We start from the raw sequence: 16425 nt of genomic DNA, 5'->3' as shown, positions 1-16425 counted from the left end.
GGTCGGACCGGACTTGGGAGCGGAGCGGGAAGCGGGCCCATGGCCTCTGCCAGCATCGACATCGAGGACGCGACCCAGCACCTGAGGGACATCCTCAAGCTGGACCGGCCGGCAGGTGAGGGCCCCGTGAATGGTCCGCCCGGCTGCTCCCGCCTCCCGCCTGTGTCCCGTGGGGCGCGCCCCTCCTGCCCGCCCGTGCGCCCCCCCCGCCCGTGTCCCGCTGGGGGCGCGCCCTCCCTGCCCGCCTGTGTCCCGTGGGGCGCGCCCCTCCTGCCCGCCCGTGGCCCCGTCCCCCCGCCCGTGTCTCGCTGGGGGCGCGCCCCGTCCCCGTCCGCGCCCCCCGCCCGTGGCCCCGCTGGGGGCGCGCCCCCCCCGGCGGTGTCCCCGCTATGAATCCCTCCTTTCTGCTCTTCCTCCAGCCCCCTGAGCGGTGCCCGTGGCACTGGGCTCTGCTCCTCCAGCAGTGTCGCTGTTGTGTGCTGCGATGTGTGGGAGTCACTCCGCGGCTATCCCGGGCCAGAAGCCGACGGGTGGCAGGGTGGAGCCGGGCTGCTGCAGGGCCCAGGCGAGGTGGGGGAGCTCTCCCCTCTTGGGGAAACGGCAGCGCTGGCGGAAGAGGAGCCGGGTGGAAATTTTGCTTCTCCCCAATGCAGTTTTCTTGTTGCCTCTGCTCCCCTAATCTCACATGCTTGTTCCTAGTGTGGGGGAAGACGTTAGATCTTTTTCTTCCCGTGTCAGTTTGGCTATGTCACCCTCTTTCTGAGTTGCTCCACTGGCTTCCCCTTCTCCATTACATCAAACATAAGCTGCTTGTCTTCACTCTCGAGGCCCTTTGCAGTCAGTCCCCACCCTACCTGTCATCTCTCAGTCAGTATCAAGCTGTCGGTGCTCACCTCGGACACCCGTAATGCCAGCCTCCATTGTTCAGGTGTTACATTTTCAAACACCTTCATGCTTTTTCCCACGCAGCCCCTCATCCTTAAGTGGTGCTTCCTGTAAACATCCATAGAGCTACCTCGTTATCCTCCTTAACTCTTCTTAGCCACGAGGGCTACAGAGAACTTGGCAACGGCTAGACTGCTGATGTGCTGAAAACATTGCTTCTCATGCTGACCAATATAGTATCATGTATTGTATCACCTGTTGTCTCTCATCTTATACTGTATTTGTAAGCTCCTCGGGGAAGGGGCTGTCTTATTGTTCTGTGCATTGCACGGTTGGGTCTTGGTGGATGATGAAGGCTTCTAGATGCTACAGTAATACGATAATAAGATCCTAGTAATTAATAGGATCTTAAATGTAACTCTGCGACTGCCGGAGCAGCAAAGCCCAAATGATTTCTAGCAGCACAGCTAAACTGTGCCAAAATATTCTCTCGCCATGTCGGAGCAGCCACACTGTACTCTGGGAAATGGCTCTGATGTGCCTTGGGTAGTACCTGGTGTCATGGCATAGAGGATGTGAGCACCCTTGGATTCCTGACCTGCACTGCTCCACTCCTGGGGTGGCCAAAGCATACAATGTGCCATCTTGATCCATGCAGAAGCCAGGGTTTCTGTGGGCCTTGGCTCCATACTAACAAGGAAGTGGCCTTCAGTCTGCCTGCCTATGGCCCCGGACTCCTGCTCCGTTGCCAACGTGGGTCTTGGCTGGGTAAAGTGTGGGCGTGTGTTGACGCACTTGCTGTGTGTTGTGAGAGGCCAGTGGAGCTGCCTTTGCAACAACTGATGTGCTCGCAGCAGAGCCCTGTTGGAGCTGAGCTCCTCGCGGTTCTCCGTGTGGCTCTTTTCACAGCTGTGAAAAGGGCTTTGCGTTGTGGAAGTGCAGCTGCTGCCACCCATGGTAGTGACTGCATCCTGCTGGGTTTCTTAACAGTTTGAAAGTTAAAATCTATGAGTGAAGCTGAGGAGCTGGTTCAGCTTAATCCCACCAGCTCCTCAGCCTCTCCAGCTACATTCTCTCCTCATTCTTCTGTTGGGTATGTAAGTGAAGAGGGATGATTTGGTAAATGGTTGGTAGCAGCTTCTGTTTTCGAATAGTCAGCTACCAGACAGGGCTTTCCTGTGACTGTGACACCCAACTGCCTGAGAGAGGACCTATGGGATAGATTCTAACCTCCGCATCTAATTCCAGTGCGGACAGTTGTATGAAGGTTGTAGTAGACACACAGCCGTGGTCTGAATGAATAGACAACCCTGCTGGACTCGGTCGCTGTACAACACTTCCATTTAGTGGTATAGACCTGACCGTTAGTGTCCCTGAAACTATTGCCCTCCTGATTTGTGCAGAGATGCTTCCTATTTCAGCTAGCCTGGTATGATCCAGAGTTTGCTTCTTAACCTCCACCCCTGGGCTGTAGAATCCTCTGCTGCTTCATTCTCCTACTGTCCTCTCTAGTGATACGGGTGCTGGAGCTCCATCTCTTTGCTGTAGTGAGCGGGCAATTGGGGGTTGTCTGAATGTGGAAGGGTGAGCAAGAGACTATAGAGGTCAGATTTAAGGTTGGTTTGAGCTTCTTAACTGAGGCCTTGTCTACACTAAAGGGAAAAGTCAATCTAAGCTACGCAATTTGAGTTACGTGAATAGCGTAACTCAAATCAACATAGCTTAGATCTACTTACCGTGGGGTCCACATTATGCAACGTCAACGGGAAACACTCTCCCCTTGTTGCCCCTTACTCTTCTCAATTTGGTGGAGTACAGGAGTTGATGGATGAGCGATTAGCAGTCGATTTTAGCGGGTCTTCACTAGACCCGCTAAATCGACCACTGGTGCATCGCTCGCCGCAGCATCAAGTGTAGACAAGCCTGAGAACTTCCTGGCTTATTTGTTTTTCCTTTTCACCCTTAAAGGTTTTGCTGTTACAATTGTTTGAGAGTTTTTCTTACCAGTGTGATGATTTGCTTGGATTAGTAACCTAAAGAAACTCTGCAATAGAGCTACCTTTAGAATGAATAACCTCCCATGTTCTGGAATGGGAAGTGTTATCCCTTCTGATCCAAAAGTAATCCTACAGCTGTCTCCACAGACTGTTTTCTGTGAGGTATCAGCGACTTTCAGTAGGCCAACACTGCTCCATCAGCGACTCAGATGTCACTCATTTCTATACCTTCCCAGCTCAGCCACAGATGGTTGGGTCACTCTGGTAGCTGCCGCCTTGTCTTTGGGAGTGTACCCCAAGAAAGCAGTGCTGTCTCTTCTCACCATCTCCTAGCCTAACTTGGTAGTGCCTGATGTGTGCCCACTGCTGCTAGCGGTGCCAATGTGTTAATTAGTAGAGCTTTGCTAGAGAGCTGGGCAGCATTCCTCGAAATCCTCATCCAAACCACTGCTGGCAGGAGGCGGCACACCAGCCCCATCACCCTGTTCAAATGACTGACTTAATGTGACACTCTATTGCATACAAACCAGTGTTCCCTTGCATGGGGCAGCAGGAACAGTCCTGTGCGAGGAGGTGAGTCTAACCCCCAGCTTATGATCGGCTGCTTTCCTTTCTCTGCAGGATGGTGGTGAATGTGCCTGTCTCGTGCTTTCTCCTTGAAGCCACGGGGAAGGACAGTGGTAGTTCAGGATGACTCTTGTTCCTGTTGATGTGGTTGCTAGAATGACCCTGTTTCCCCCCACATATGTCTGAGTGTACTGCCCCTGCAATGCAGTTGGCTAGGGAATGAGGTGCAAGGGACTAAATGTGCTCCTGAACTCCGATGCGCTGCAGTAGGTCATTGTGCCAGCCAACCATGCCCCCATTGCTATATGATGCTCTTTCTCTCTTCCCCCAGGATTGCATTTTTCTGGCACCAGCAGCAAAGGTGCATGTGAACCTCCACTATCTCTGGGTATAGAGAGCGCAGAGAATTTACCTCCTTTATAGCATCTCTTGCCACAGCAGATCACAGCTGTGCTGCACAGAGCACTTTCCTGCAGGGGCAACAAGGAAGGGCAGAGTGAAACCCGCTAGGACTGCATCAGTTTCATGGTGCTGCTGGGCAAGCCACAATAGATGCAGTCCTCACCCTATGGTAGGGAGTGCAGTGCATTCTGTGGCCTGGAGTCTCTGTGTAGAGGATGAATGTAGCTGCCATCTGCTCCATGTAATGCCGATTAGCATGGCCCCTGGGCTTCTCCTGAGGGGCCCAGACATCCCCACACTGTGATAATGCAGTCCCGCATGCCTGTTTCTGGGATGTTGAATGTGCAGTCTCTGATTTAGCTCCTCTTGTTACATGAAAGCATTCTTTTAAATAAACCTGGAGAATGAATTCTATTCACAATTACTTCTGCTGGCAGCAGCATTAGCTGCATTCCCTGATATAGTAAAGCAATTAACCATCCTGTTTGGTAACTGGAAAGTTTGTCTTGCTTTCTGAGGAAGTGCTGCTTGTGGAGGGAGTTATATTTGGGTTCATTACCTTTGCCAATAACAAAGGAGCATTAACCTGTGGTTGTAGGAGCAGCCATTTCACAACAAGACCATTGCAGCAGTTGTTGCCAGGGCAACAATAAACCAGGTTTTAGTTTTCTGGTCCAGTGAAAATTTCACACAGCTGTAATAAAAGAGAGTTTGCTGAAGCAAGTGACTGTCAAGTGGCAAGGCACAGTGCCAGGTGGTTTTGGTGCTCGTTCATTTCTGCTTGGGATTGTTAATCCTTAGCCCTTCCTACTTGAGTAACTGACATGGAAATGTGTCCCTGACATTGCTGGCCTTCTGAAGGCCTCCAGCAGGCCTGGTGACTGGTCGTTACAAACTGGGATGGAGTTCCTCTGGTTGAAAGGCAACATGTTCCAGGCCAGGCGTACAAAGTTAGGGCCATATACATGCCTTGATTCAAAGCAGAGCTCTTGCTCATAACAGAGGGAGGTTTGCACACAGGGTCAGGGTGCAGTACGATCCGTCTGCTCCTGGTAAACTCAGGAAATATCATAGGTACTTGGAGGCCAACTGCTATTTCTGCTGTTTGTGTTGGCAGTTGCACATGGGATTAGCTGATGTGGATGCAACAGCTGCAGAAGTTATCGGTACATACTAGGTGCACGGTTGCAAACCCACATTATTTGATGATCTCTCTTTTAGTTTCATTAGGCTTCAGTCCCTAGCTAGTTGAGATGAATGTGGTAGCTCACATCTGTTGTGTCAGGCTGTTTGCAGACTCAGGAATTTACCACCACATCAGTTACTTGGGTCATTTTTGGAAGGCTTCCTCTGCAGCTGTAACGACTAGAGATCTGTCTTTCAGTGTGACACTGGATGAATGTCTTGAGCTGGCTGCATTTGGCCCACAGGGCAGGCATTCGACACCACTGCTGTGTTGGGCATTCAGTAACTTGAGTTTGATGGATTTCTTGGTTGTGTCCATTGACTTCTCCTTTTTGTTTACTGAGAAGACTTATCCTGATGGGAGAAGAGCTAAAGGACCCCTACACAGGTGTGTGGCACATGTTCTCTCAAAACATGGCCTTCCTCCTGCTGAGTCAGCATACCCCAGCTGGTAGGGCAGTGGCACCTGAGATAGGGTATTTCACACTGTGCTACTCCTGTGATTAAATATTGCGCATGTTGTTTTCATTTAGGTTCAGTGAACGAAAACCAGAGGCCACCCAACTCGTTCAACGGGGACTTGAATGGGCTGCTGGTGCCAGACCCCGTTGCAGCTGGCGATGGAGCTCCCTTGGCTAAGCCAATGCTCCGAACTGTTCCTCTGGGAACCCTGCAGGAGAAGCAAGTCATGTAAGTGTTCCCCAGGGAGGGTGGAGGCTGAGCACCGGGCATCGGTAAGGGGAAGCTCAATCTGAACTTGGTTCTGATGAGAGTGGTCAAACCCGGTTCTTAGCTGTGAAAATGAGGTTGAGGTTGTGAGCAATTCAGCAGCCAATCCTGTCTCTTCGGACGACCCGTGTCCATGTTTTTACTGGTCAGTGGGGAAAGGAGGAGTTCTGATGCTGAGTAATTCTGATGATAGGCCTTGAGCAGTAGGGCCTGCTGCATAGCAGGAATGAGGAGCATTGGTGGAGCTGTGTGGGGGAAGGAGGAGCAGGGTGTGCCGCATGTCAGGATTAAGGAGCGTCAGCAGAACGCTGTGACGAGTTCAGGACTTGTGTAGTGGGGGTGCCAGGGATCAGCGGTCTGCATTGGCAAAGGTATAGCTGGAAACTTGCCCATATATGGAGACTTCAGCTACCCCATTCCCTCTGTCACTTGCATTATTAACTCTGAATTTTTCAGACTCTGTCTTCAGGTATCATGCAGCAGAAGAACAGGTCAAGTGACTACCTGACCCTCCACTAAACAGGAGAAATAATTAGGTGCATCTGTGAACATACACAGATGTGGGTTAATTAGACAGAAGGGCGTGTCCGTGCATAGTGGGTCCAAGGCTATTTCTCCAAAACGTGAGTGACACAAGGCGCGCTCCTAGGAGCAGCCCATTGGTCTACACGCTCTAGTACCCTGCCTCCTGCATTGACTCCTCAGCATTAGGCTTTCTCGCCTGACGAGCTTATCGTTTGGCTTTTCTGAAGACTAGCTGTTGCCAAGTTCCTTGTTGCTGAGCTGTTGCTGAGGGAATTGCCTAGCAGCGTGTTTCACTGCCAGGGTTAGTTGCTTGGTTGGCATTGGGCCAGTTGCATCTTGGAGGTATTTGGAGTGTGGCCCAAAGTAGCTCAGAGTAAATCTGTCATTTGGAACAGGAGACTGGATAACTTGGCTATGAGAGAGCTCTTTGGGGGACTTGAGGAGGAGCAAGCCAGGCCTCTGTGCTTGATTCTGCCAAAGAGCGGTCTTTTAGATGAATGAATGGCCCTCTTTGGTACTGATCTTCAGCATGCACCCTGGAAGCTGCCCAGAAGTCTCTCTGAGTTATGGATTAAAATGGCTACCAGCAATACCTGTGCTGGGTTCCCCTCTCATGGTCCCAGAGAGGCCAGGTGTGTGAGCTGAGCTCTTTATTTCTCTTAAAAGCTGCCTTTCTGGAGATGACAGCTCCACCTGCGTGGTGATAGCGGCAAAAGACGTGGAGATTGTGGCCAGCAGTGACTCTAGCATCACCAGTAAAGCCAGAGGGAGCAACAAGGTAAAGGGGAGGGTGTATCTAACCTATGTACCGCATCCCCGCAGTATCTGTGCACCCCCCATGGAGCGACAGACAGAAATACCTCTCTTTCTGCCTGGCTTGGAGGAAGGTAACAGCTTGCTTGGTTATAGGGGTGATTGAAGAATGTATTCGTGGCCATCCGTGTTGCTCAGCAGAAGCTCTGCTACGCTTTGCATCACTCAGAGCTTTTCCAGAGCCTGTGGCTTCATGCCTAGCTATGAGCTGCAGTGATGGAGCATGTGAGCCCCCTTGGCCACCTCCGGTGTGAGAGGATGGGATGGAATCTGCCAGGCAGTCTCACATGGAAGTGGGTGTGTTTACTGCTGTGACTCTCCTAGTCCCTCTTAGTTCCTTACTTTGCACCTCCTGCCAGGGTGGCACTTACCAAGTTGGGCCAGGCCCCTGTGTGAGCCCTTCCCGGATCCCCAAGAAGGGAATCCTGAAACCAGGGTGAAGCTGCCCTCACCCCAGGGACTGAATGGTGCCTTTATCCCAAACACCCTTTCCGCTGACTTTTAAGTGGGATCCCAGACTTGGCCTCAATCCCTTTGCTAGCATCGTTCCACAATAGAGAATCGTAGTGGCAGTTGCTCCAGTGTAAACAGCATTCCTCCCTGCAGGAGCAGGGACGCTTCAGCAGCTTCGCTAGAAGTCTCTTCCTATACGCAGGGCTGTAGTGCACCTGCTTCGCTCTGAAATCTCACTGTGGAATGGCCAACTGCCGGCCAGAGCATTACCCTTCTCCGTTGTTTGGTGGCTTTATTGCAGATATTTCTGTTTCTTTCACTTTGCCTTAGCTGCTCTTTATTTCTTTCCTCCATCTAGGTAAAAATACAGCCAGTAGCCAGGTATGACTGGGAGCAGAAATACTACTATGGCAACCTGATAGCTGTATCAAACTCCTACCTGGCATATGCCATTAGAGGTGAGGACCAGTTCCTGCTGCTTTGTGAGTGTGATCTGTATTGGGCTCCTCCTTCAGTTGTTACCAGTGCAGCCTAACGCTAGGTGTGGAGCTCACCGTTTCTGGTTCCCATGTTGGGGGGGCGTTATTGTGGGTCAGGTAGTCTTGGGAGTGGGGATGGGACTGGAGCAACAGGAATGGGTGGATTGAAACACTAAAAGTTGGGTACAGCCCCTGGAGCAGGAGGAGTCATTGGAGTTAGAAATGTGAGACTGGGAAAAGCCCAGGTGGAGGCAGGGAGCAATAGGGTGAAGCTGAGAGATTGTCCTGGCATTAGCTGTGTCCCTAAGAGCGGACACTTTCCCAGGAAAAGGGGAGGAGGTGGGGTGCGCCCTGCGGGAGGGGTGCATTGAAGCCACAAGATTCAGTAAGGCTTAGGAATAGTGTAGGGAGTTGCACGCTTCCAGGCTAGCATGAAGGGAAACTAGGACGTGTTTATGTGAGTTAGTCGCTGCAGATGCTGCTCCTGTCACTGTGTTCCCCCGGGTTAAGATCTGGGTCCTGTTTGCTCTGGAGGTGGGGCTGTGTGAAACTGAACGGAGTCAATAAGCCATGCTAGAGCTGGGAGTCCATAGAAACCTGATTCTATCCCACTGGAAGTTGGTCACTCCTCCAGGGTAGCCCTTCTGCTGTAAACAAACCTTTCTCCCTGGCTAAGAACAGGTACTTCCTGAGGACAGAGAGCAGCACAGACACATAGGATGAATTGATTTGCTTAAATTAAGAGCAGTCGTGTCATTTAGGATAAACTTTAGAAGAAACAAGCTCACAAAAAAGCAGGCACAGTGCGGGGCTGTGGTACTGGTGCAGTTTACAAGGGAAGATCAGCTTCTGCAGGACATGTGGAACAGGCTTCGGATCATCTGCAAGAGTGACCTCTCGTTGGGCCTGCTCTGTGGCCTTTTTCTCTGCCCTCACCCATCACTTGTTGGGTTGGGCGTGCTGCCGGGGCTTGTCAGTGCCTCGATACTGCCTGATGGCCAGCCGGGATGCTGAAACCTGGAGGGTAGCTGCTGAGGCAAGAGGAAACCCTGTGACGAAAGAGCTGACAAGCGTTGACTTCTCTCCTTTGTGTTCTCCTTGGTAGGTGCCAGCAATGGCTCGGCTATGGTGCGGGTGCTGAGCATCAGCACTGCCGAGCGGACCTTGCTGAAAGGATTCACGGGCGGCGTGGCAGACCTGGCTTTCGCCCATCTCAACTCCAACCAGCTGGCCTGCCTGGACGAGGCTGGCAACCTCTTTGTCTGGGGCCTGGCCATGGACAATGGGAAAATCCAGTATCTTATCGGAATAAACTCTGTGGCAGTATTTGTGTAGCAGCAACACACGGATGCAACAGCAAAGCCAGGCTCAATTTCAGGGCCTTTACAAAGGGACACTTGATCGGGTTTCCCTCTGTGTTTATCTCCTGTTTCCCTTAGAGCTTGGCAGGCAAGGAGCCTGGGTAGTCTTGCTCCTCCCATTAAGGATCACATGACAGTGGCCAGCCAGTGAATGAGAGATGATAGGTAGAGCGATGATAGGCCCCAAAGGGCCTTGAAAGTGAAGATGAGCAACTTATGTTTGAGACAATGAAGAGGGGGCCAGTGGAGAGATGCAAAGAGAGGGTGATATGTTTGTGGCAGCATTCTGAATGGGTCTGAGCAGGGCAGGGTTGCATTTGTCAAGGCCAGAGGAAAGGATGCTGCAATAATCAAGATACAAGATGAGGAGAGACTAGACAAGCGTTTGAGCTGGGTGTTCAGACAGGAGTAACTGGCAAGGAGGGGTTTCACCCAGGAGCCCCATGGACTCCTGGCTCGCCCAAGCCTACTGCTCTGTGTTGCCATCTGGATCATGTTACAAGGACACTGGCCTACATCTGTCTGGCTCTATCTATATTTTCCATGGCTCTGGGAAAGAGGGCTGGGATGCAAAGCCCATTACCCCAAAGCCCATCTTTACTGCTTTTTTTGGTCTGCTTGAAGTGAGTCCCTGGATTTTAGTGTTGTGAACCTCTTCCTTTCCTGACGGAGTTACTTTTCCAGTGTTCCTGGGAAGCACGTTACTTCAGGGTCACAATTTCCCAGCCTTATCGTTGATGTGTATAACTACTTCAAAATGAGGAGTGAGGGTGACCCGTGGCATATTGTGATTATTTAAAGTTCTATGTGTGGATATATGAATTGGATCACTCTGTGTGATTGGGATAGCCTTCATGCATCTCTTTCCATTGTTTTTTCAAGTCATACCACAGTGCTGGCTGAAATAATAAAACCAGAGCCAATTCAGATTCCAGCCCTACAAAACCAAAAAAGCTTAGAATTTTTCTGATAACATGCAAATGTGACCCTAATCTGTTTCTCTGCTGTGTCTGTCTGTTCATTCTTGTATGCAGACAATAAGTGAAATTTACAAGGATCTAAGTGTTACTTGTAAATGTCACTTTCTTGCCAGTGGAGGTAAGGCGACCTGCCTCCCTCACCAAGGTCCTTGTAACTGGTTTCTGTGGATAGTAATTCAGAGCTAAAAAGCACTAATTGTTTTAGACATCACAAGGATCCATCCTGAGAGGATTATATCTGAACTCTAGTAACAGCCAGAACTGTGTGTTTTCCTTAACGTGGTGATTAGAGAGGAGATCTTGGTGAACATAAAACGACCTGAGGGCACCCCGCTGAACAGCTTCCGGAGAATCATATGGTGCCCCTTCATCCCAGACGAGAATGAGGAGAGCGGTGAAGAGGGCAGCCAAACATTGGCATTGCTGCACGAGGACAGGGTAAGGAGGCTTGTGGGTCTTACTTGAAACGTTATCCCCTATTGTAATCCCAAGAGAGACTGTAATCCTCCTCTGGGTACCTGGATTGAAATGCGGGTATGGTCACATGATGGGAATGTAATGGTTACGGACTATGCTGAATAGCAGAACCCTCCCACGTTAATGACCCATGTGTTCAGGAGAGGCCTGAGGCTGGATTAGCAATGAGGGTGCCGCAGGTATGCGGTAAGGTATATTGGTAACGCCGTATGCCTCTTCCTGATTTCTAGCCAGTGTTGTTAAACATTCACTGGTGTGAACACAAAACAGAACTCAGACTGTGGTGCCTTTGTAAAATAAAAGGGGCCTTCTGCTGAATTCTGCCTTTCCTGTCCCTTTGATTGCAGATAGCAGATGCTCTTGCTGACACAGCCTGCATAGTGCATATGGTACTGTTCATAATAATAAAAATGTTGGAAACCGCAATTATATTGAGCACCTAAAGTGTGCTCTGAGGTGTGCAGGCATGGAAGCCCCCGGCCGCTTCCCCCAGGAGCAAAGTCAGAGGGGGCAGAAGTGACTTTAGGTCGGACATGCCTGACCTCATGTGAGGTCCTTGTGTTCCAGGTTTGTTGTTGAACCTAAGGCCTGGTCTACACTAGGACTTTAATTCGGATTTAGCTGCCTTAATCCGAATTAACCCTTCACCCGTCCACACTACAGAGCCAGTTAATTCGAATTAAAGGGCCCTTTAAATCGATTTCTGTACTCCACCTCGACGAACGGAGTAGAGCCTAAATCGATTTTGTTAATTCGAATTAGGGTTAGTGTGGACGCACACCACCGAATTACTGTATTTAAGTTAATGGGGTAGTGTGGCCGCACACCACCGAATTAATGTGGTTTAAAACCGAATTAAGGTGCTTAGTGTGGCCGCGCACAATCGAATTTATACAACCTGTTTCCCAAATTCGAATTATCTAAATTCGGATTAATCCTGTAGTGTAGACATACCCTAAGTGAGTATGCTTGGTAGACAAACCAGACTGCTCTTGTTTAGGATCATGCTGGTTTCTAAATTAACTGTGGCCTCTGAGAGTATTGCTGTGGACAGTTGTGTGAAAACCTTTGCTCGGCATGCAGTGACAATCAAAAAGCAAATGGGTTTAAGCTGTGTCAAGAAAAGGCTAGAGAATAGTACAGAAAATATTATGCCACTCTGCAGATCAGGGGTAAAGCCTCTCCTTAAATAGGAAATGTTCAATTCTCAACACTTCTTTTCAAAAAGGAAATATCAGAAACAGAGAAGGGACCTCAGATTAGATGCATGAAATATTTCCACATGAGGGAGACTGAATTCCAAACCATTTAGTTTAGAAAGCTGAATAAGTGAGCCAAAGACCACGTTCAAAGAGCCTTAAAACTGCAAAGCAAAGCGTTCAAAAGTCAGGAAATGCCTAGACTAACTTTCCCCTGTGAATATGGGTTAGCATGGCACATTAAATTGCATGACTTCATTTCTCTGCCTGCTGAGTCCCCAGATCAGACAGTGAAAGAGGTATGACTGTGCAGTGAATGAGGCTGGAGCCCTCAGCGCCGCTTGTGCTCAGCAGAAAGTGAACAGTGTGTGGTGAATGAGGAAGGATGATGTTGTGGATGAGGCCCTGCGCTGAGTCTCAGAAGATGTGGCTTCAGTTCACACACCTCAGATCTGGGCCAGATGCTTAATCTCTCTGGACAAGAGTTTCAAAAGTACCCAGTCGTTTAGGGCGCCTACGTTCTTAAGTGCTTTAAGACACCCTGAAAGGACTTGATTTTCAGAAAGTCCTGTACATCAGACCCTTTTAAAGTGTGTCAAGTTAGACACCCAAAACTTGAGGTTCCCACAATCGCAGCAGGTCACTTCTGAAAATCTTGGCCTCTGGGCCTCAGTTTCCCATCTGTAAATAGGGATAACACTTTCCTGCCTCATAGAAACATTGAGAATAAATTCACTATGTGCTTGTTGAGAGGCTCTCAAACACTGCAGTGACGAGGTTCGTCGGACTCTCATTTAGGGAGGTGCTTGAATGGTGTGAAGCGTGAAAATAAACATGGACTCCTTGTGCGGCGCACTGCCTTTTCTGTGCACTGAACCAGGTGGGGGCCTGGTTGGAACAATACGTGATCTGTCTGGTAGTGCATGTGCATAAGGGGGCAGGAGTAAGTTTGCGTGAGCAACCTCAATTCGGACATTTCTTACCTATTGTTCACTTTTCAGCCTTTGTGTTTTTTCTAATGGAGTTTTTTAAATGGAACTTGATTGAGGGGTTTTTTTTGTTTTTTTTTTTTAAGGAAAAGCAAATGCTCAAGCACATCTCCTGGACAGCACTAGAATGCTGTGTGCTGCACAGTCTCTGCCGGTGAGATGGAAGGAGACAGGACTCCCTTGGAGCCTTTCCTTCTTCCATATGAATGCTCATCTGCTACAGGGAACATAAGAACGGCCATACTAGGTCAGACTAGAGATCCATCTAGCCCAGTATCCTGTCTTCCAATAGTGGCTGATGCCCAATGCTTCAGAGGGAATGAACAGAACAGGGCAATTATTGAGTGATCCATCACCTGTCATCCAATCCCAGCATCTGGCAGCCAGAGGCTTAGGGACATCTGGAGCATGGGGTTGTGTCCCTGGCCATCTTGGCTAATAGCCATTGATGGACCTATCCTACATGAACTTAATCTGTTTTTTTTTTTTTTAACCCAGTTATACTTTTGGCCTTCACAACATCCCCTGGCAATGAGTTCCACAGGTTGACTATGTTGCGTGAAGAAGTACTTCCTTTTGTTTGTTTTAAACCTGCTGCCTGCTAATTTCATTGCATGACCTCTAGTTCTTGTGTTATGTGAAGGAGTAAATAACACTTCCCTATTCACTTTCTCCACACCCAGGTCTATAGAATCATGACTGATCATATCCACTCTTAGTCATCTCTTTTCCAAGACGAACAATCAGTTTTTTTTAATCTCTCCTCATATGGAAGCTGTTCCTTACCCCTAATCATTTTTGTTGTTCATCTCTGTTCCTTTTCCAATTCTTGAGTAATTTTGTATCATCTGCGAACTTTGCCACCTCACTGTTTACCCCTTTTCCAGATCAGTTAAGAATATGTTGAACAGTACTGGTCCCAATATAGATCCCTGGGGGACGCCACTATTTACCTCTCTCCATTACGACCATTTATTTCTCCCCTTTTTCTGTCTTTTAACCAGTTACTGATCTATGAGAGGACCTTCCCTCTTATCCCATGACAGCTTACTTTGCTTAAGAGCCTTTAGGTGAGGGACCTTGTCAAAGGCTTTCTGAAAGTCCAAGTACACTATATCCACTGGATCCCCCTTGTCCACATGTTTCTTTGAAGAAGGCTTGACTGAACCATCTCGTACAGGGGGTTCAAACTTCATAGTGGATCACAATTTAAGAGAGTCAGTTTTGTATGACTCCCTCCAGTCCATCACAGGGTCATTCAGCCACTTCTCCCTCCCGCTGGGGATGGAACTACAGCAACTGTGGCAACTACAGCAATTGCTGACATGGGAAACAAATATCAGGAAATACATAGTGTATTTTAGTGCGATTTAGTGAATGGAAACGGGGAGAGCTAGGACCATGTGACCAGAAAGCTCTCTATGGCCCACAGTTTGGGAACAGTTTAAGCAGGTATTGCCATCAAAACTGGTGAACAGAGCACATGAGAGGAGTTGTTCAGTGGACGATTGTTACCGAGGTTTGGATGCAGTAAACGTTTACTGTGCAAAATGCCACTGTCCCAGATCTGTCCTGGGCATTTCTCATGCTCCCGTCACCATGGTACCTAGATGCCAACGGGAAATGTTTAAAAGGCGATGCTTGCTTAGTAACTCCAGTGGGACTCTAAGAATAATGTTCATCAGCGTTGCATCATCTTTTCTAGAATGCTACTGAATGGCATGTGTAACACGGTTATGTGCTGCTCCACGTGAGCCTGCTGTCAGCTGAAGCTTCGTAGTCTCACTTTCAAGAGAAACAAATGGAATGCTGTGTCAAAAACAAGATTCTGGGTCTGAGGGATACTCACCAAAGCAGACATTAAAGGCTTGTCTGTACGAACACTTAGTTCCTAGCAAGCTGGGGGGTGAATCTACCCTGCACTAGTCTGGTGCAGACTAACTGTCCGTGTGTACTCTGCTGATGTATATTAACAGTTTGTTACTGCGCTTTGATCTAGGTCTCTTTGAAACAGGACTAGATTGAAGCACATTCACCAACTGTTTGTGTACGTCAGCAGGGCCCACATGGCCCGTTAGTCTGTGGCAGACTAGTGCATGTTACATTCGCACCCCCGCTTACTGCAAACTAAATGTTCATGTAGAGAAGCCCTCAGAGTGGATTCCTTGGATAGGAGTCTCATCTCCAGTCTGCTTCTAGGTAGGGTCTTACGGACCATGCTCAGCATTGATCTAATAGAGGGAGTAACCCACACATCAGTGACGTGCAGATGGCTCAGAATGGGAAGAAGCTGTGAACAAGAAGTATGGCAGAGAACTAATCTAGGGCTAGAGAGACTAGAAACATAAGCAGAAATTAATGTGAGACACAGGCGGGTTGGGGAATGCAGCTAATACATCAAGGGACAAATAAACACACCACCTCTCTGGAGGAATTCCTCTGGAAAACAGCAACACCAAATGGCCCTTAGGATGGCAGAGGGCAGCAAGCAAAGCACGGATCTGCAGTGTGATAGTGCAACGGAAAAGTGAATGTGGCTTTGGGCTGTATGCGCAGAGACATCGTGACACTGTCCCTTTAAAACAGCTAAATCCATAGAGCTTGGCAGCGAAGGGAATATAATAGTTGAGGGGTGGGAATGCCAAGGAAGGCGAATGAGTGACCCGTGGAGTATAATGAAAACAGCGAGATTAAGTTAAGGGGACAATAAAGGCTTCGTATCTGGAGAAACACTTCACTAGCAGGAAGTGATCAGGCCAGAAAGGAAAGGGGTGGGAATCCACCACTTGGGACACTACTAGTGCTGTCTAACTATCAAATGTACAGTAGGGAATAATCCTGGTGGGCTGGATGGGATGGACTAGGCCAGTCTTTCTCTGATTCCTGTGCTTTGGGCTCTGCTTTTCCCACTTAGCATGGTGGTTAACTCCTCGTTGCGAAAAGAACCCTTCTTAAGCACTCAAGTTGGTTACGCTGCAAACCTGATTGATTTCCAGAGTCGTACCTAGTTTAGCTGATCTCCAGGCTCTTCAGTCACTGCAGTCATGAGAAATCAGAAAAGGAACTGAACGCCTGGCCACTGGGGCGTCACCGCATCCAAATCTGCCCCCATGCACAGTGCTGAGGAGCGGCAATCTGCCCATGCACGCAGGGCACTCAGAAAACTGGGCTGCTTGAGTCTGAGGTGGTCTTACCCACCACAGATGTCAGGGCGGAGGGCACCATCTAACCTATAGAAGGGACACCTGTGCTGAGGAGTGTCCCCTTACCCTGCACCTCTTCAGAGCCCCTGCACTAGGCTGATAGGTTCTTCTGACTGACGCTCCCCAGGCATTGAGCACAGCGCAGGGATACGAGCCCAAACTTGGATTCCCCAACGTGACA

General features: G+C 49.2%; 1 protein-coding gene across 1 annotated transcript in view; it reads left to right on the top strand.

The window, feature by feature from the left end:
- Positions 1 to 6: 6 nt before the first annotated feature.
- The window catches only part of LOC113406940 (enhancer of mRNA-decapping protein 4-like), a 56579-nt gene continuing 40160 nt past the window's right edge, over positions 7 to 16425 (top strand). The window contains exons 1-6 of the mRNA XM_026653855.2: positions 7 to 115; positions 5570 to 5726; positions 6957 to 7068; positions 7915 to 8014; positions 9141 to 9330; positions 10667 to 10814. Coding sequence (XP_026509640.1) covers positions 40 to 115; positions 5570 to 5726; positions 6957 to 7068; positions 7915 to 8014; positions 9141 to 9330; positions 10667 to 10814 — 783 coding nt within the window. The 5' untranslated portion in view covers positions 7 to 39. The remainder of the gene's footprint in view (positions 116 to 5569; positions 5727 to 6956; positions 7069 to 7914; positions 8015 to 9140; positions 9331 to 10666; positions 10815 to 16425) is intronic.

This window comes from Terrapene carolina, unplaced genomic scaffold, assembly GCF_002925995.2.
Source record: "Terrapene carolina triunguis isolate 2854851 unplaced genomic scaffold, T_m_triunguis-2.0 Scaffold166, whole genome shotgun sequence".
Classification (NCBI taxonomy): Eukaryota; Metazoa; Chordata; order Testudines; family Emydidae; genus Terrapene; species Terrapene triunguis.
This window is presented reverse-complemented; position numbering and strand designations above follow the sequence as displayed.